Source organism: Phyllostomus hastatus, unplaced genomic scaffold (genome assembly GCF_019186645.2).
Source record: "Phyllostomus hastatus isolate PE091 unplaced genomic scaffold, TTU_PhHast_1.1 phas_contig_80, whole genome shotgun sequence".
Classification (NCBI taxonomy): Eukaryota; Metazoa; Chordata; class Mammalia; order Chiroptera; family Phyllostomidae; genus Phyllostomus; species Phyllostomus hastatus.
In genome coordinates, this window is record NW_025333960.1 from 4,037,063 (window position 1) to 4,058,107 (window position 21,045).

At 43.2% G+C, this 21,045-nt stretch overlaps 1 protein-coding gene and 1 pseudogene across 23 annotated transcripts in view; both read left to right on the forward strand.

The window, feature by feature from the left end:
- Positions 1-7,139: 7,139 nt before the first annotated feature.
- SLC41A3 (solute carrier family 41 member 3) overlaps positions 7,140-21,045 on the forward strand; it is an 83,423-nt gene continuing 69,517 nt past the window's right edge. For 10 of the 23 annotated variants that reach the window (XR_006786995.1, XM_045849841.1, XM_045849849.1 and 7 more), the window contains exons 1-2: positions 7,140-7,270; positions 17,597-17,883. Coding sequence is in view for 18 of the 23 variants with exons in the window: in XM_045849841.1 (XP_045705797.1) it covers positions 17,629-17,883 (255 nt within the window). In the remaining 5 variants the exon portion in view is untranslated. Of the gene's footprint in view, positions 7,389-17,118; positions 17,157-17,596; positions 17,884-21,045 lie in introns of all 23 variants that reach the window. The other 13 variants (XM_045849856.1, XM_045849842.1, XM_045849836.1 and 10 more) reach the window with 13 other exon arrangements.
- LOC123826062 lies at positions 11,829-14,651 on the forward strand (annotated as a pseudogene).

The following is a 21,045-nucleotide window of genomic DNA, read 5'->3' on the forward strand; positions in this document are numbered from 1 at the left end:
GAAGAACTTGGCAGTGAGCTCCGGAGAGCAAGTGTGCTCGGGAGCACCCAGGGTTCCTGAGAGACTTGCTGAGATCTGGCTGGGAAGAGAGAAGCATTTCAAAGGTCCCTCAGCCAGCTGAAGCCAGCAAGATCAGAAAAACTGGTCTGGCCAGTTAGAAATCAACAAGAGGTTTTTTTTTTTTTAATTTTGTTTTGTTTGGTTTGGTTTGGTTTGGTTTTTGTGGCTATTGTTGGATGATTGATTTTATCTTGTGTTTTAAGTGACATTTTATTTTTCAATTCTTACTATTTTTATATCTCGCAATCCCTTATGTTTCTCTTCCATTCATCCTAATAATATTCTTTCCAATCCAAATTTATCTCTCCTGCACTCCATCTTCTGCTTTTCTTTCCTTTTTTTATCTTGCAAGTTACTATAAATTTGTATTATCTTTTTCTCACCTTTCCGACATTTTTTATTTTAATAATATTTTGGTATTCTTTTTCTTTTTGTAAAATCTTCTTTGCTTGGCTGGTTATACTGTCATTTGATAGGTTCCCCCTGGTATCTCAGTCACAGTGTGTTGATAATTTATTATCCTTCATCTGTGTTCCATTAATACACTGTGGCAGGAAAAGAAAACTCCAAAGGTTTCTTATGCTCTGTAACTGTAACACTTGCAAAGTTTCACACAGGACTGTAGAAGCTGACAAGTCGTAACCAAAGCAACGACCAGTTACTCAAGGTCGTACACAGACTCCCATGATAAGCTCCTTGCTCTGTAGCTTCTGCAAATTCCTCCTGAGTTTTCTCTTTGTCTCCCATATAAGGTAGCTGGACCTAACTTCTGCATTTGGCTTCTGTAACCATGTTTTGCCATGTAGGTAGGAAGCCCGGGACTATTTAAACCCCCGGGAGAGTGAGGATCGGTGCTCAGAGGATTTGGATGTTAGCCACCCCCTCTGGGCCCCCGGGTAATAAAGTTTGTGCTTCATTATCTTCCCGTGTGTGGGTGGATTTTCCACAACAACACCTTTCAAGGTTCTATATTCTTTATTTTTGTTGTCTAGATCTCATCGATTCTGCCACAAGACTGTCACTTTACTATTACTGTTAATAAGACCTAGTCCTTACAATTGTAAATACTACTCCATATCCCTACCTGATCTCAGCCCACTTTACAATTTCCTGAACTATATACTATTGTGGGGGTTCTCTCTATTCTTTTACACACTACTCCTATATACTAATCTTTAACCCAACCCTACCTTAGAATCTGATCTCCCACAGCCTCACAGCTTTCTAGATCCAACTAATAATCCTCTCGTCCCCAATAAGAGTCTTACCCTCTTTCCATCCTTTCTAAAATGTGGATAGTGGGGTGGAGGATCACGGTTAACACTATAAGGAGCCAAAGGATAACCCATCTCTTCTCTACTGGCTGCTAATGTAAATATCATAGTACACTGTCTTGCTGTCTTAAACCATGTCACCTTACTCCTCCAACTGATCACAAAAAAAAGAGTAGGGGGAAGCTGTGAACACTAGGATACATGAAGGAGATTGCACCACTGAATCCCACAAGTATTCTACCACAAAAGTTCACACCATAATTGCAGGGAACCAGAACAGATCAATTTAAGAAACAGAGGCTAACAAGAAGAAACCCACGAACAATGAGAAAACAAAGAAACAACCCCCAATTGAAGGGAAACAAGGAAGCCTCAGGAAAAATGCTAAATGAACTAGAGGCAACTCAACTATCAGAGAGTGAGTTCAAAACAATGATTGTCAGGAAGTTCAATGAACTCACAATGAGCTATCAGAAATTAGAGGGAAACAACATCAATCTCACTGAAAACTATATAAACATGAAAAAGGAAATAGAAACCCTCAACAAAGGCCAAGAGGAAATGAAGAATACAATTTCTGAACTGAAGAACACAGTAGAAGGAATGAAAAGCAGGATCAATGAAGCAGAAGATCGGATTAGCGAGCTAGAGGACAAAGTAGAAAACAACATCCAGAAAGAGCAACAAAAGGAAAAGAGGCTCAGAAAGAATGAAGAGGGATTAAGAGAAATGCAAGACAATATGAAATGTAATAATATCTGTATAATAGGGATACCAGAAGGAGAAGAAGAACAAGGGATCGAAAACCTAATCGGAAAAGTAATGAAGGAGAACTTCCCTAATTTGATGAGAGAAAAAGTCACACAAACCCAGGAATCACAGAGAGTCTCAATCAAGAAGAACCCAAAGAGGCCCACCTCAAGACACATCATAATTAAAATGGCAAAATTTCAAGACAAACAGAGAATCTTAAAGGCAGCAAGGGAGAAACAGGAAGTAACACACAAGGGAGCCCCAATAAGGTTAGCAGCTGACTTCTCAATGGAAACACTTCAAGCCAGAAGAGAATGGCAAGAAATACTCCAGGTAATGAGAACCAGAGGTCTGCAACCAAGGCTACTTTATCCAGCAAGGCTCTCAATCAAGATAGAAGGCCAAATAAGAAGCTTCCCAGACAAAAGAAGTCTAGAAGAATACACCTCCACCAAACCAGCTCTGCAAGAGATTCTAAAGGGACTGCTTTAAGGAAGGGAAAGAAAAGAGAGAGAGAGAGAGAGGAACACAGGTACATACAAGACAATGAATAAGTACCTATCAATAATAACCTTAAACATAAATGCATTAAATGCTCCAATCAAAAGACATAGAATAGCTGAATGGATAAGAAAAAATAACCCACATATATGCTGTCTACAAGAGACTCATCTCAGGATAAAAGACCTGCACAGGGTGAAAGTGAAGGGCTGGAAACAAATTTTCCAAGCAAATGGACAGGAAAAAAAGCCAGGGTAGCAATATTCATATCAGACAAAATAGACTTCAAAAAAAGGGCCATAAAGAGAGACTCAGAAGGTCACTCCATAATACTCAAGGAAAGAATCCACCAAGAAGACATAAATATTGTAAATATATATGCACCCAACATAGGAGCACCCAAATACATAAAGAAAATCTTAGAGGACTTCAAGAAAGATATGAACAGCAACACAATTATAGTGGGGAATTTTAACACCCCACTGTCAAAAATGGACAGATCTTCCAAACAAAATATCAACAAAGATATTGTGGCATTGAACAATACCCTTGATGAAATGGACTTTATTGATATATACAGAGCCCTCCATCCAAAAGAAGCTAAATACACATTCTTTTCAAATGTACACGGAACATTTTCAAAGATAGACCACATGATAGGACACAAAACAAGTCTCAACAATTTCAAGAATATTGAAATCATACCAAGCATTTTCTGGGACCACAAGGGACTGAAGCTAGAAACCAACCCCAGGGAAAAAACCCCAAAAGACTCAAAATCATGGAGATTAAATAGCATGCTATTAAACAATGAATGGATCAAGAATGACATTACGGAAGAAATCAAAAGGTTTCTGGAAACAAATGAAAACAAACTCACAACAACCCAAAACTTATGGGACACAGCCAAGGCAGTCCTGAGAGGGAAGTTCATAGAGATACAGGCCCACCTAAAAAAGTTAGAAACATTCCAAACAAACAACCGAACACTACGTCTACAAGAACTCGAGGAACAACAACAAAGACAGCCCAGAGCAAGCAGAAGGAAGGAAATAACCAAGATCAGAGCAGAATTAAATGACATACAGACTAAGAGCACAATTCTAAGGATCAATGAATCCAAGAGCTGGTTCTTTGAAAAGATAAACAAAATCCACAAGCCTTTAAGCAGACTCATCAAGAAAAAAAGAGAGAAGACCCAAATAAACACAATCAGAAATGAAAGAGAACAGATTACAACAGATACCACAGAAATACAAAGGATGGTAAGAAATTACTACAAAGAACTGTATGCCAAGAAATTTGAAAGCCTAGGTGAAATGGACAACTTTCTAGAAAAATATAATCTTCCAAAACTCAATGAAAAGCAGAAAGCCTGAACAGATCAATAACATCAAAAGCAATTGAAGCAGTAATCAAAAAACTCCCAACACACAAAAGCCCTGAACCAGATGGTTTAACAGGAGAATTCTACAAAGCATTTAAGGAAGAGCTAACCCCTATCCTTCACAGACTATTCCAAAAAATCCAAAAAGATTGGAGTCTCCCAAACTCTTTTTATGAGGCCAACATCATCCTAATTCCAAAACCAGATAAAGACACAACAAAGAAAGAAAACTTCAGGCCAATATCGCTGATGAACATGGACGCTAAAATCCTGAACAAAATACTGGCAAACTGCATCCAACAGCACATTAAAAAGATCATACACCATGACCAAGTGGGATTCATTCCAGGGATGCAACGATGGTGCAATATTCACAAATCAGTAAATGTAATGAACAAAACAAAACAAACAAAACAAAAGCAAAGACAAAAACCACATGATCATATCAACTGATGCAGAAAAAGCATTTGATAAGGTACAGAACCCATTCATGATAAAAAACACTCGGCAAAGTGGGAATAGAGGGAGCATTCCTCAACATAATAAAGGCCATATATGAGAGACCTACAGCCAACATCATACTCAATTGGAGAAAATTAAAATCTTTTCCACTAAGATCAGGAACAAGACAAGGCTGTCCACTTTCACCACTTCTATTCAATATAGTACTGGAAGTTTCAGCCCCAGCAATCAGACAAGAAAAAGTAATAAAAGGCATCCAAATCTGAAAGGAGGAAACAAAACTGTCATTGTTTGCAGATGACATGATAGTATACATAGAAAATCCTATAGACTCCACCAAAAAACTGCTTGACCTAATAAATGAATTCGGCAAAACAGCGGGATACAAAGTCAATATCTAGAAATCAAAGGCATTTCTGTACACCAACAATGAAACAGCAGAAGCAGAGATCAAAGAAAAAATCCCATTTGAAATAGCAAAAAGAAAAATAAAATATCTAGGAATAAACCTAGCCAAAGAGGTAAAAGACCTGTATTCAGAAAACTACATAACACTCAGGAAAGAATCAAGGAAGACACAAACAAATGGAAACAGATACCGTGTTCATGGATTGGAAGAATGAATATCATAAAAATGTCCATACTACCCAAAGCAATTTACACATTCAATGCAATACCTATTAAAGTACCAATGGCATATTTCACAGACATAGAACAAACACTTCAAAAATTTATATGGAATCATAAACGACCCCTAATAGCTGCTGCAATTTTGAGAAAGAAGAGTAAAGTAGGAGGGATCACAATACCTGACAATAAACTATACTACAAGGCCACTGTAATCAAAACAGCCTGGTACTAGCATAAAAACAGGCACATAGGCGAATGGAACAGAACAGAGAGCCCAGAAATAAACCCAAGTCTCCATGGTCAATTAATATTTGACAAAGGAGGAAGCAACATAAAATGGAGTAAAAATAGCCTCTTCAACAAATGGTGTTGGGAGAACTGGACAGCCACGTGCAAAAAAAATGAAACTTGAACACCAACTTACACCATATACAAAAAATAAATTCAAGGTGGATAAAAGACTTAAATATAAAATGTGACACCATTAAAGTCCTAGAGGAGAACGTAGGTAGGAAAATCTCAGATATTTCACGAAGAAACGTTTTTACTGACTTGTCCCCTAGAGCAAGGGACGTAAAGGAAAGAATAAACAAATGGCACCTCATCAAAATTAAAAGCTTTTGCACAGCTAAAGATAACAGTATCAAAGTAAAAAGAGAACCAACTGTATGGGAAAAACATATTTGCCAATGATATCTCAGACAGGGTTTAATCTCCAAAATATATAAAGAACTTACATGACTGCACTCTAAGAAGACAAGGAATCCCAATTAAAAACATGGGCAAAAGGACTTGAACAGACACTTCTCCAAGGAGGAGATACAGAGGATCCAAAGACACATGAAATGATGTTCAATATCCCTTGTTAGCAGAGAGATGCAAATTAAAACCACAATGAGATACCACTTCACACCAGTCAGAGTGGCCATTATAATCCAAGCAACAAACAAGTGTTGGAGAGGTTGTGGAGAAAAGGGGTCCCCAGTGCCCTGTTGGTGGGACTGCACACTGGTACAACCACTATGGAAAGCAGTATGGAACTTCCTCAGAAAACTAAAAATGGATCTGCCTTTTGACCCTGCGATTCCACTGCTGGGACTCTAACCTAAGAACACTAAAACACCAATCCAAAAGAACCTGTGTATCCCAATGTTCATAGCAGCACAATTTACAATAGCTAGATGCTGGAAGCAACCAAGATGCCCATCAGAAAATGAATGGATCAAAAAAACTATGGTACATTTACACAATGGAATTCTATGCAGCAGAAAGAAAGAGCTCCCACCCTTTGCAACAGCTTGGATGGAGCTGGAAAACATTATGCTAAGTGAAACAAGCCAGGCAGTGAAAGACAAATACCATATGACCTCACCTTTAACAGGAACCTAAACAACAAAACAAAGAAGCAAGCAAAATATAACCAAAGACACTGAAATAGAGGACAGGCTGACAGTGACCACAGAGGGGAGTAGAGGGAATTTCAGGGGACATTGGGAAGGGTTCAAACTTAAGGAACAAACTTAAAGGACACATGGTCAAAAACTAGGGGGAGGGCGGTAATGGGAGGGAAGTGGGGAGGGGTGGGAGGGGGGCTGGACTGGGAGTAAAAAGGAGAAAACTATTTGAACAACGATTAAAATAAAATAAAATAAAATAAAAAGAAAAAAAAGTTAACCACAACAGCAAAAAAACTAATTCTGGAGACTTGATGGCTGCAGACCAGACACCTATCTCTCAGGAATGGTTGGTCTTCACACACCCTTTGGAGGACAACTTCTCAGGTCCCTTTTTTCCCCTGAGGATTTCTCAGCAAGAAACTTGGTTTCCACCTTTGTAAATCAAACTCCGAAGAGACGCTTCTCCAAAGCGCAGGGGATGTGGATAGGTGGGCAAATTCAGAAAACGTTCCTTTTCCGGGTGACTGCAGCCTGGAGCTGCTGTGTGACTCTAGCTCTTCCCAGGACCTGGGGATCCTGGCGCTTCAGGCTGGAGGGCGGGGCCTGTTCCGCCCAGCCATCCGGCTCCCGGCGCGTCTCCTCCCAGCACGCACGGCCGGGGCGGTGCTCTGGAGGGTGGGGCTGTGGAGAGGTGGGCCCGCCTGCCCAATACCATTTCCTCCGTTAGCCCTCCCAACCGCCCTGCTCGTCCTCCCCTGGCCCCAGCGGATCCAGCTTTCGGCTTTCCGCCTCTGGTGAGGGGTCCGGTAAGCTCGATCCTGCGTTCCCCAGGATGGGTACGAGGAGTGTGCAGCCCAAAGGGGAGCCCGGGGCCCTCGAGGGAGGCCAAGGGCGGGGGAAGTGTCGGAGCTGCAACGGAAACGGGTATGCCCAGGAGACGGAGTAAACATTGGGTGGGAAGAGCTCCGAGGGGCCCCTGGGGAGGGGGAGGGGCACATCTAGGGGTTCCCAGGCTTGGTGGGCGTGGATAATAATGTAAATCGCGGGAGCGGGGATCCAGTGGAAGACCCAAGGTTGTGGGAGCTCAGAGTAGGGACCCGCGGCTGAGAGATACTCCATAGATAGGTAAACCCGGCAGAGGGAAGGGAAGGACACCGGGGCCCAGGGCGGGAGCGTTGCCTGCGGGGTGTGGGGGTGGGGGGCGTGCTGGAGAGGTGACCAAGAGCATGGAGGTGGTGGCAGGTCCTGTTCCGAGGTTCGGTCCCCCACACTGTACACCGCACTCAACTGGTGTCTGGGCCTATTCGTCCTCCTCCCCATGCAAATTCTCCAGCCTCCTCCCCAGCTGATCAGAAACTTCTCTGGTGGGTCCAGCAATGCATGCTTTTAATGGGTCCTCTAGGTGATTCTGAGGCTGCAGTAGTTTAAGAACCACTTATGTAGAACATTGGAGCTTTGGGCGGTTTGAACTGGGAGTTGGGACCAGCCAGGTGTCCTGTGATGCAAATGAATTATTCCTTGTAATTTTCACAAATCTTATGAAGTAGGTGCTATTATCTCCATTTAACAGGTGAGTCAATAGTGGCACAGAAATTTAACTTCACCAAGGACACACATCCAGGAAGGGGTGAAGCTGAGATTCCAATCCTTGGGGCAGGCTGCAAAGCTCTCCCACTGAACCAGATCACCTGTGCAGCCCAGAGAACTGAGGCCTCAGCCTCTTGAGCCGCCCCCACACCCCAGAGATTTTAGGAATGGCTCTGCCTCCCACCAGTCCCAGAGCACTGGGGTGCCCAGTGATCTGGGAGCCAAGGCTGGCTTCCTCTGCCCTTAGTATCCCATTGGGTGAGACAATGTCACTGTCTTCAGTCTGATCCCAAACAGACTTCCTGTGAGGCAACTAGAACAGTGACCTTGCAAACTTTATATGACTGGGAGCCTTCATAGACCCTGGTCCCCTGTCTGGCTCCTCTCAAGGCCTGCTCCCAAGCAAGGGGCTCCAAGCAGTATGGCCCAGACAGAGTTCCCCACACTACTGCCACCTTGGCTGGGTAGTTCTGTATAGTACAGGGCTATGCTATAGCACCCCTTCCTCATTATATCTCTTAGGGTGCTGTGGATTCCATGGCACTTCCCCCCAGCCTTGCCCCTTCTTATGTGCCAAAGGAAGGTTTTCCAGCATCCACAGCCCACTCTTGTGACAGGAGCTTTCCTCACCAGCAAGCCAGCCCTTCAGGACCTAGTTTGTCTATCTGTGCTCATTTTTATCAACTTAAGTGACATTTGAGCACATTCTCTTTACAAAATGCTACCACATTCCCGATGAGTTGACCACGATAAACTACTGCAGTATCAGAATTACCTTCGACCACCATCCATAGGGATATGAGGTTCCTGCTGGTAGACCACAGTGTCCCCACCCTATTGAGCACAGAAGGTGGGAATGACTGCAGTGTTGACCAAGGTGGGACCTCTGTCCCAGGCAACTCCCTCCCCACTGAGGTCACCCCTGGCCAGACCTTTTCCTGCATGTGTGTAGGGAAGGTGGACCACAGGACAGGACAGTGTGAGATGTTTGTGCAGGTTCCCAGCACAGCTGCTATCAGCACTCTTGGGTATGTCTCCTTGTGCACCCATGACAGTTGTGCTTTGTGAAGTGAGGTCATGTGTGTACTGAATAGTCACTACTAAGTTGCCTTTTACAGGGGTGGGCCCAGTGCTCCCCTCCCCTAGGCAATGTGGGGTTGCTTCTCTTTCCCTGGGCTTTTGGGCCATCTGATGGTGAGATAGGACCTTGCGCTGCTAGGTTTAAATCGTTTCCTCAGTCCCTAGGCTCTATGTTGACTAGACAGTTCTTTTCCTCCTTGTGCTGAGTGCCTGTCTCTGCTCTTGCCTCTTCTGTCAGTTTTTCTGTTCCCTGGGGCTATGGAGGAGTCTTTTTGGTTCTAGATACTGTCTCTAGATCTTTTCTTGTCTCTTAATTTGTTAAGAACTTTTGTCCCACAGAATATTTAAACTTTGATGGAGTCAAATTAATCATTTTTCCCTCTGGTTTTTGCTTTCAGGGTTTTTATTTGGGAAGAGGGGTGGGTACAGTAAAGACCTCATCTCCCCTAGCCTTTAGAGGTTTAAATTCCTGACTTAGGGTCAAAAATTGTTTTGACTGAACACTTTGTGGCTCCCCAGGCCATCCAACCCCTGCCCAGGCCATGAAAGGAGCCCAGAAAAAGCTGAACACCCTCTCTTTGCTATTGTCCATAAAGCCTGGATATCTGGTACCTGTATAAAGAGGTCTTCCCCCTACCTGACTTTGTGTAATACCTAATTCATTATTTCAGTATACTTGTTGAACAGTCAGCATTGTTTTTATCCTCACCCAAGGATATTTTTTCATTGCTTTTAGAGAGAGAGGAAAAGAGAAAAAGAAACATTAATTGGGGTTGTTCATTGATCTGGGATTGTTCTTTAGCTGTTCAGAAGTGTTTTATTTTGATGAGGTTCCATTTGTTTATTCTTTCCTTTTTGTCCCATATACCAGACCAGTTATGGTACCTGCATGGCCTGGGACCAAACCCACAACCAAGCTATGTGCCCTGACAGAAAATTGAACTTGCAACCTTTCTGTTAGGGGTCATTGCTCTAACCCAGCAATACCAACCAGGGCCGAACAGTTAGCATTTTAAAAGATATCCAAGACAGTGCTTTTTTCATAATTATACCCCATTTATTTATATAGCTGACAAATCACCACTTACACATAAAATAAATTCTCTAAACATTTAAACATTGAACAAATATATTTAATGACACTCTTCTGAATATTTAATTACAACCATAAATCTAATAGACCAGGTTCCTGTAACATTTCCTTTTTTTAAATCATTTTTTATTGTTATTCAAATACAGTTGTCTCCATTTTCTCACCACCACTTTCCCCTGCCCCACCCACCCCCACCTCCTATCCTCAATCCTACCCACTTTGGCTTTGCCCCATGGGTCCTTTATACATGTTCTTTGAAAACCCTTTTTCTTCTTTCCTCCATTATCTCCCTCCCATCTTCCCTCTTGTTACCCTCAATTCTTTATTTCAATGTCTATGGTTATATTTTGCTAGCTTGTTTATTTAAACCACTGGGCTTATTTAACTTAGCAGAATGCTCTCCAGTTCCATCCATGCTGTTGCAAAGGGCAGGAGCTCCTTTCTTTCTGCTGTATAGTATTCCATCGTGTAAATATGTCATAGTTTTTTGATCCACTCATTTACTGATGGGCACTTAGGTTGCTTTCAGCACTTGACTATTATAAATTGTGCTGCTGTGAATATTGGGGTGCATAGGTTCTTCTGAATTAGTGTTTCCATATTCTTAGGGTATAATTCTAGCAGTGAAATTGCAGGGTCAAAAGGCAGTTCCATTTTTAGTTGTCTGAGGAATTTCCATACTGTTTTCCACAGTTGCTGCACCAATCTGCATTCCCACCAACAGAGTACTAGGGTTCCCTTCTCTCCACAGCTTTGTCAGCACTTATTGTTTGTTGTTTTGTCTATGATGGCCATTCTCACTGGTGTGAAGTGGTATATCATTGTGGTTTTCATTTGCATCTCTCTGATGGCTAGCGATATTGAGCATCTTTTCATGTGTCTCTGAATCCTCTGTATGTCCTCCTTGAAGAAGTGTCTGTTCAAGTCCTTTGCCCATTTTTTAATTGGGTTGCTTGTCTTCTTAGAGTGGAGTTGTGTAAGTTCTTTATATATTTTGAAGATTAAACCCTTGTCTGAGATATCATTGGTAAATATGTTTTCCCATACAGTTGGTTCTCTTTTTATTTTAATACTGTTTTCTTCAACTGTTCAGAAGCTTTTTATTTTGATTATATCCTAAGAACCCTGAAACACCAATCCAAAAGAACCTATGCACTGCAGTATTCATAGCAGCATAATTTACAATAGCCAAGTGTTGGAAGCAACCTAGATGCCCATCAGTAAATGAATGGATCAAAAAACTCTGGTACATTTACACAATGGAATTCTATGCAGCAGAAAGAAAGAAGGAGCTCTCACCCTTGTGACAGCATGGATGTAACTGGAAAGCATTATGCTAAGTGAAATAAGCCAGGCAGTGAAAGACAAATACCACATGATCTCACCTTTAACAGGAACCTAAAGAACAAAACAAAGAAACAAGCAAAATATAACCAAAGACACTGAAATAGAGAACAGTCTGACAGTGTTCAGAAGGGAGAGGAGAGGGCATTTCAGGGGAATTTCAGGGGAAAAGGGGAAGGGTTCACAGGAAGAAGTATAGGTACAGGAAGTATAAAGGACACATGGATAAAACTAGGGGTGGGGAGGAGGGCGGTGGTAAGATGGCAGAATCATCTGAATCCTTCACCATGGCCTCCAGCCCTGCCTGCCCTCGGCAAAGCAATGATCCTCTCACCTCCAGCCCTGGGTGAAGCTCCTGGAGGGCAGATGCCCTAACCTCCAGCATGGTGACCTTCCTCCATTTGAGGATGAGTCTGAGGGGCTACTAGGCACAGAGGGGCCCCTGGAGGAGGAGGATGGAGAGGAACTTATTGGAGATGGCATGGAGAGGGACTACCGTGCCATCCCAGAGAGAGATACCTATGAGGCTGATGGACTGGTATTGGATGATGAAGATATAGAGGAGTTGACAGCCAGTCAGACGGCAGCAGCAGAGCGGGCCATGTGGCAGTGTGATCGTGAGGCTGGCCAGGGCCTGGGTCCCATGTGACGTGGGCTCTTGTATGACAGTGATGAGGAGGATGAGGATCACCCTGCTCGGAAGTACCCCCACAAGGAACAGGCCACAGGATGGTGAGGAGGATAAGGAGATGATAGAGAGCATTGAGAACCTAGAGGACCTTAAGGGCTACTCTGTGTGTGAGTGGGTAAGCATGGGAGGCCCCTGACTGGAGATCCACCACCTCTTCAAGAATTTCCTGCACACCCATGTGGACAGCCATGGCCACAACGTCTTCAAAGAGCGAATCAGTGACATGTGCAAAGAGAATCGTGAGAGCCTGGTAAACTATGAGGACCTGGCAGCCAGGGAGCATGTCCTGGCATACTTCCTGCCAGAAGCACCAGTAGAAATGCTATAGATCTTCAATGAGGCTGCTCTGGAGGTGGTGCTGGCCATGTACCCTAAGTACAACCGTATCACCAGCTGCATACACGTGTGCATCTCCCACCTGTCTCTGGTAGAGGAGCTGCGCTTGCTGAGGCAGCTGCACCTGAACCAGCTGATCTGTACACGTAAGGTGGTGACCAGCTGCACAGGTGCCCCAGCTCAGCATGGTCAAGTACAACTGCAACAAGTGCAGCTTCGTGCTGGGGCCTTTCTCTCATTCACAGAACCAAGAGGTGAAGCCCAGCTCCTGCCCTGAGTGCCAGTCAGCTGGCCCCTTTGAAGTCAACATGGAAGAGACCATCTATCAGAAATACCAGTGCATCCGCATTCAAGAGAGTCCTGGCAAAGTGGCGGCTGGCCACCTGCCCCGCTCCAAGGACGCTATTCTTCTTGCCGATTTGGTGGACAGCTGCAAGCCAGGAGACGAGATAGAGCTGACTGGTATCTACCACAACAACTACTATGGTTCCCTCAACAATGCCAATGGCTTCCCTGTCTTTGCCACAGTCATCTTAGCAAGCCACATTGCCAAGAAGGACAACAAGGTTGCCATGGGGGAACTGACTGACGAAGATGTAAAGATGATCACCAGCCTCTCCAAGGACCAGCAGATCGGGGAGAAGATCTTTGCCAGTATTGCTCCCTCCATCTACAGGCATGAAGACATCAAGAGAGGCTTAGCACTTGCTCAGTTTGGAGGGGAGCCCAAAAACCCAGGGGGCAAGCACAAGGTGAGAGGCGATATCATTGTGCTTTTGTGTGGAGATCCTGGCACAGCCAAGTCTCAGTTCCTCAAATATGTTGAGAAAGTGTCTAGCTGCACCATCTTCACCACCGGCCGGGGGCTTCAGCTGTGGGCCTCACAGCATATGTCCAGCGGCACCCTGTCAGCCGCGAGTGGACCTTAGAAGCTGGAGCTTTGGTTCTGGCTGACCGAGGAGTATGTCTCATCGATGAATTTGACGAGATGAATGACCAGGACAGAACCAGCATCCATGAAGCCATGGAACAACAGAGTATCTCCATCTCAAAGCCTGGTATCATCACCTCCCTGCAGGCTTGCTCACTGTCATTGCCACTGCCAACCCCATAGGGGGCTACTATGACCCCTCACTGACCTTCTCAGAAAACGTGGACCTCACAAAGCCCATCATTTCCCGCTTCGACATCCTATGTGTGGTGAGGGACACAGTGGACCCAGACCAGGATGAGATGCTGGCCCGTTTTGTGGTTGGCAGCCATGTTAGACACCACCCTAGCAACAAGGAAGAGGAGAGGCTGGGCAGTGCCCAAGAGCCCACCATGTCCAACATGTATGGCCTGGAGCCCCTGCCACAGGAAGTCCTGAAGAAGTATATCATCTATGCCAAGGAGAAGGTCCATCCAAAGCTCAATCAGATGGACCAGGACAAGGTGGCCAAGATGTATAGTGACCTGAGGAAAGAATCCATGGCAACAGGCAGCATCCCCATCACAGTGCAGCACATCGAGTCCATGATCTGCATGGCAGAGGCCCACGCACACATCTACCTGCGGGACTACATGATAGAAGATGATGTCAACATGGCTCTCCGTGTGATGGTGGAGAGCTTTATCGACACACAGAAGTTCAGTGTCATGCGCAGCATGTGGAAGACATTTGCCTGCTACCTTTCATTCTGGCGTGATAACAATGAGCTGTTACTCTTCATACTGAAGCAGTTAGTGGCAGAGCAAGTGACTTATCAACGCAACCACTTTGGGGCCCAGCAGGACACTATTGAAGTGCCTGAGAAGGATTTGGTGGACAAGGCCCATCAAATCAACATCCACAACTTCTCTGCCTTTTATGACAGTGAGCTCTTTGGGATGAACAAGTTTAGCCATGATCTGAAGCTGAAGATGATCCTCCAGCAGTTCTGAGCCTCTGCAGTCTCCTCATTCTGGCTGCGAAGTAATTCTGGTGCTCACTTTACTTTGTCCTTCAGAGATACAAAAACAAACCACTGGGGGACACAGAGTGTGGTGAGGCCAGGGCTGGCAGCTGAACCGTCTGACTTCCCAAAGTCTGCTGGGCTTGGGCTGTGGCTGGGAATGTTGCCTTTACTTCTCCCTTTCTTCTTGTCTTATCATCTTTGGTGGGCATGATTTGCCTGTGTTTCTTTTTCAACTGCTCAGTAGCTCACCACTCGAAGTCTGCTTCCCTTTCATCCTGGATCGAGTCTGGTGTGTTCAAGATACCCACTGTTTTTAAGTGACTGAGCATATAAGGGTGTTATGAGAACTGTTGCCTTCTTGGCTTGAATTCTATGTCCTTACTGTTTTGGTAACTTTGGCTGAAGAGCAAGTTCAAGATATTGGTAGTATTTTTCTGAAGTCTATCCTGCAGGTATATCTAGGCTTCTGCAAGTAGAGAAATCATGTAGGCAGAAAAAGAGTACAATCCTTCTACCCTCTAATGACACAGCTTGGTTTCCTACAGGTGGAAGGGTCAGAGGAGTTGATATGATAATGAAGACTACTGCATACCCTGGCTGTGTTCATCTATTTTTCCTACCTAGTTGTTTCCCCATTTTCTCATTGTTTGTACATTCTGTTTCTGTGATTTGAATTTCTAATAAAATTAACATCTAAATACTGGGAAAAAACTAGGGGTTGATGGAAATGGGAGGGAGGAGGGGAGGGCTGGGTGGTGGGTTGGGATGGGTGTAAAAGATAGAAAATTGTACTGCAACAATAATTAAAATAAAAAAATATTTAAAAAATAAAAAATTTAAAAAAGAACTCTTATTTGACAGTATTGTTCTTTGAGCACTTTGTATATATCGTCATTGTCCTGGCCTCCATGGTTTGTCATGAAAAAAAAAGCTATTAGCCTTATTTAGGATTCCATGTATATGATGAGTTATTTTTCCTTGCTTTCAAAATTCTCTCTTTGTCTTTGCCTTTGCCTTCTGACAGTTTGATAATGATGTGTTTTAGTGTAGACCTCTTTAAAATTTATCCTACTTAAAGTTTGTTGAGGGCTTGAATGTGTAAATTTTAACATCAGATTTGGAAAGCTTTTTCCCACTTTGTTTACAGATATTCTTTTGGACCCATTTACTCTTATCTTCCTTTTTGAGACTTCCATTACATGTATATGGGTATGCTTGATGGTATCTTACAGGTCTGAGAACTTGTTCATTTTCCTTTTTGTTCTTTTGATTGGATAATCACTGTTGATTTATTTTTCAGTTAAACAACTCTTTATTCTCTTTGCTCAGATCTACTGTTGAACTCCTCTAGGGAATTTTACATTTCAGCTATTCTGTTTTACAAATCCAGAATTTTTATTTGGTTCTTTTAAAAATAATTTTTATTGATATTCTCTATTTGGTTAAACTTCATTTTCATACTTTAGTTTTTTATGCACAGTTCCTCAAGTTTTTAAAATATATTTAAAATAGCTGATTTAAAGTTTTTGCCTAGTTATTGTCTGGGCTTCTTCAGGAATAATTCTTATTACCAGCTTTTTTCCTGGTGTATGGGCCATAATTTAATGTTTCTTTGCATGTCTTTTTTTAAAGTTGAAAACTGGACATTTAAAGTTATATAATGTGACAACTGGGCAACTCAATATTCTCCCGTCTTAGGGTTTTTTTGTTATTGCTGCTTATTGTAATTTTATTTGTTTAGTGACTTTTCTGAACTAATTCTTTAGCCTATATTCTTCATTGTATGTGGTCACTGAAGTCTCTGCTTAGTGGTCAGGTAATGGCTGGTTAGAGATTTCCTTGAATACCATGCCCGGAACCAGTAAGCCTCCTAGTCTTTGCCCAGTGGTTCTGTGTGCATGTTGAGGCACACCTTTTACATTCACATTCAGTCAGGTAGTTACAACTGTGCCTTAATCTTCACTTTCTCCCTGTGCAGAGCCCCCAAATTAGCTGGGGATGAGAGAGCTTAGGACCTTCTCAGGTACTTCCTGAATATATGCTCAGCTCAATATGGGTGGCCTTCTAGATTCCCAGACATATGTAGGAACTTTTTAAAGCCTGTATAGGCATCTCTTTCCCTAGCTTTTCCTTTTAGGTTTTTGGTTAGTGTATTATTTATCCCAACTATTATCTATTGTTGCGGGCAGCCACAAAGTGCCTATAATTGTTTTCAACAAATATCCCCAATGGAAAAACCTTTCTACACTAAGCAACCTATAAGTCAGGTGAAATATAGACTGCAGGTGGATCTTCTTTTGAACCACAGAATAGATCTAATAATGAAAATTCTTTTGGAATGAGGCTTTGAAAAAGCTCTCCAGAGGTGTCCAAACTTTTGGCATCTCTGGGCCACACTGGAAGAAGAAGAGTTGTCTTGGGCCACACATTAGAATATATTATGACACATAATCACAAAAAAATCTCATAATGTTTTAAGAAAATGTATGATTTTGTGTTGGGCCTCATTCACAGCCATCCTGGGCTGCTTGCAGCCCGTGGCCCACAAGTTGGACACCCCTAACTTCTGTTCCCTCCTGTTTTTAGGGTGGCTGCAGATTAAAAGAGCAGAGGATGGGACTAAGGCAAGTTGAAACATTATGGACATTACAGTGTTGCTGTTCTTCCTGCGACTCAGCATTTTCTCTTGAATAAATCTGTGTTGCTGCAAGTCTTTGATTTCCAAAATTTTGAAAAAGTTTATTCTGACAATTTTCTGTTACTTTTTTGAAGGAGAGAATTTTCATGGGTCCTTATATCACTGGTTTTGCTGGTTCCAGTTCATGTATTTTAATGCTCTGTTCTGTGTGTGTGTATTTTTTCTCAAATGTGTGCATATTAAATTAAAAAGTTTGTTAATTGGGGTTGCAGGAGACCATATGGAGTAGTCACCAAATGAAGGGCTGTGAATTGACCAAAATAATGCCAGCCTCTGTTAGACAGAAGGACCTGAGACCTTACAGTTATCAGCCCCATTGGGGGTCAAGAACTCTGTCCTACCATCCCTGTTGCTTTGTGTCTCCAGGTTAAGGCTACCAGGAGCTCAGCTGTGCTCACATGGATGGGACAAAGACTCGACAGCGGAGGCCAGAGGAGGTAGGGCTGCCATATACCCTCAACCCAGGAAGACTCCCTGCAGCCTCAGAAGATGGACCTCGGAGTGTCCCTGAGAGCCAGAGGGTGACCACTAAACCTCTGAGGACTGAGCTCAGTAGGGAGACTGCCTTAGCCATTGGTTTTCAGGTGACAGTGCCCTTCATGTTTGCAGGCCTGGGACTGTCTGGGGCTGGCATACTTTTGAACTATTTTCAGGTAAGAGGGAACTAAATGTGGATGATGGTGGTGGGGGCACTGTCCAATGTCACCTTAAAGCACAGGTGGTAAACACAAGTCCTGTGGGCTGAATCCGGCCCTCCACCTTGTTTTATCTGGCTCAGCACCTTGTTTCAACTTGACAACAGCACTGAGCTCCTTGCTCCTGATTAAGGAGTAGTTATAGTCTCCTAAAATTTATACAGTCCTAAAATTACATTTGGCCCTTTGAAGGCAACTACGAGGCTGATGTGGCCTCCCAGTGAAAATGAGTTTGACACCCCTGCCCTAGAGTGGCAGCTACATGTTGGGCCCAGCTTGAGGAACATGGGGCAGGGCCTCCTCTTCTCAAATATGGTTTTTCTGTAAATTGGTAAAGGTTCTTTTAGTTGCTGGTGACAGAGACTAAATATAACCTAAGTTAAGCTTTGAAAGACAATTTATTAGTTCATACAATCGAAATATCTAAGAGTTTGAATGTAAGGTATAGCATAATCCAAGTGCTTAAATGATATCAGGATGCTGGCTCTTTCTTTATCTCTCAACTCTGGGGAGGGTGGCCCTTTGCAATCTATCCTTTGTATGTGTACTTTTTTTAAAGAGAGAGATCCCTTTGTCAATATCCATATCAGTTGCCAAAAGTGTGATGTCAAATGTTCACTCCTATTCCAGTCACTGTTGTTTGAGGGATGGCATTCTTTGTTTGGCCAGCCTGACTTACGTTGTGTGCACTCTCTGCAGTGAGGCAGGTGCCCCTTGGTTTACACTTTACCAGAATCCCATAGAGTGAGGAACTGGATGTTACCCATCAGATAAAAAAGTTATCCATGTACCATACGTTTCCTGTTCTCCCTCCATCAAAGCCCCATTCCTATCTTGAGCATGATCTTCAGAAGTCTTCCCCAGAAAAGCATATTAAAAAGCATATTACCCAAGAATACTTTAAGTCATTACTGGCTACATCTTTGCTGTGAACAAAGATTGTCTTGAGTGGGACAAGCTGGGAGAAGCAGGGCTGACATGTCCAACAGTCTCTGAGTCTGCCTCACTCACAGTGACTTTGTGTCTTGCCCTTCACTGATTTGGAACCAGTCAAGGTTTAAATCCTAGTCTGCCACTTAACTTTAAGGCTGGTGGTTTAATTTTTTTTGAAGGAACACTTAAAAATTAGGACATTTCATGTAAAAATCTGAATTCCTATTTTATCTTAAAAACCTGGCAACTCTTGAAACACTGTACCCACATTCCCTCGGAGTCACAGTGGTTGCTGCCCACTCTAGGTATCTGTGGTCTCTGGTTTACCACAGTTTCTACTACTCCATCTTGTTATACCATCTCACTTTACTCTGTTACCTGCCTGGCCTTGCCTTTGACTGGGGTTCTTAGTGACCCTCCCAACATCCTAGCTGTCTGGTTCCTCAAAACATGACAGCACCAGTGACTTGCGAGCTCCACTCCCAGGTTCTACCTGGACCTCATCAGGACCCAGGATGGCTATCTCTTGGAATTCCTGTCCCAGACTGACTCAGTCCCGTTCTCTGTGTTTGGGTCTCTCTGTGACTGCAGACCCTCATCCGTCTTCTTCCTGCCAATGGCCTGTTTCCCCCTAACCCCACAATCTTCTTTAGTCCATGGTCTGTCAGCACTGCTATAACCTTGAGTACCTCAGCACCTGGCTTTCACATCACAGGAGTTCTACATCCCAAAGATTTCCTCCCATGGATTTCTTCTTCCCTACTCCACAGCCACCTCCCACCACCTCACCACCAGCCTCCAGCCTCCTCACCTCCCTCCTTACTCTGGTCTTACTTTCTGCAGTCCATTCTCTATACCAGTGATTTTCAAGAAATCTATTTTATTGAGTGTTTCTACTGGTATAACATAATCAGCATGTATCCTTTATATGAACACACATTGATATATATACCCACATATATATCACATATATGTGTGTATTTACAGATACATTGATGTTATATTTATATGCATATTCATATATGTAAATCCCCTATACATATATACATTGGTTTAGAAATTAAACATACAGACACAAGCACATACACACATAGGTTTATAAATTATATATGAGGAGGCAGTGTAATAGTATACTGTATTGCTTAAGAACCCAAACTCTGGGGCTAAACTAACTGCGTTTCAGTTTGACCATAGTTACTTGAACCAGTTGCTCTCTATTCCCCAGTTTTCTCTTCTGTAAATTAGAACTTACCCTATAAGGTTGTTAAGAGGGCTATAAAATGCTTGTAACAGTGCCTTGCATTAGAAAGCACCAAGTGAAGGTTAACTGTTGTTATTCTTATCTTCATTAATAATCTGTCACATCTAGTACTGTGCATATTCTCAAGAACTTACACAAAGGGATAAAAATTAGGTATAAATATTTATTCTAGCATTTCTTCCATGTGCCATTGGATTGTCTGTATCCTACATGGGGATCACTGCCTGAGTGCTCTGTCGGGGATCTCCATGATGTAGATCTTTCTGAATTGTAAAATCTCTGTTGATTTCTCTATTGCCAGTGGGATAAAACCCAGACTCCTGAAATGGGCATCTGAGAGTCTTGGGCTCACATTGGCTGTATCAGTTAGGATGGTTTTAGCCTCAAGCACCAGAAAACACAACCAATATTGGGTTAAATAAGAAGGGAATATGTCATCTCCCAAAAAGAGATTTTCAGGACAGGGTGATTCCTGGGTTGGAAAGTGATGTCATCACCAACCAACGATACCTACAATCCAGGATCATTCCAAATTCTTGCCAGATCAGCTTTGTTTTCATGGCCTCATCATGTCCAGAGAGAGATGAGTGGGCCATCTGTTCTGGTTCCTCCTTAAGCACAAGCATACTTCCTTAGGAGAGCTCCCAACTTTTTAGTGGCCAGATTTGAGGCACATCCCACTTTGAAACCAAACACAGGCAAAGGGAATGGAATGGCTATAACTGGCTGGCCCTGATTGAGCTGAGCAGAGGAGAGGGTCACCTGCTCCATGAGGTGGGTTCCTTTGTGCACTTAGGGTCTGTGAGGAAAGATGAAAAGGTTCACTGATGCCCTACAGGTTCAATGCTGGCATGGCTGCCATTCTGCAGCTCTACCCATCCAGGCTGGCTTTCATCACTTGGGCTGTCCCCTCTCTTTCTACTATG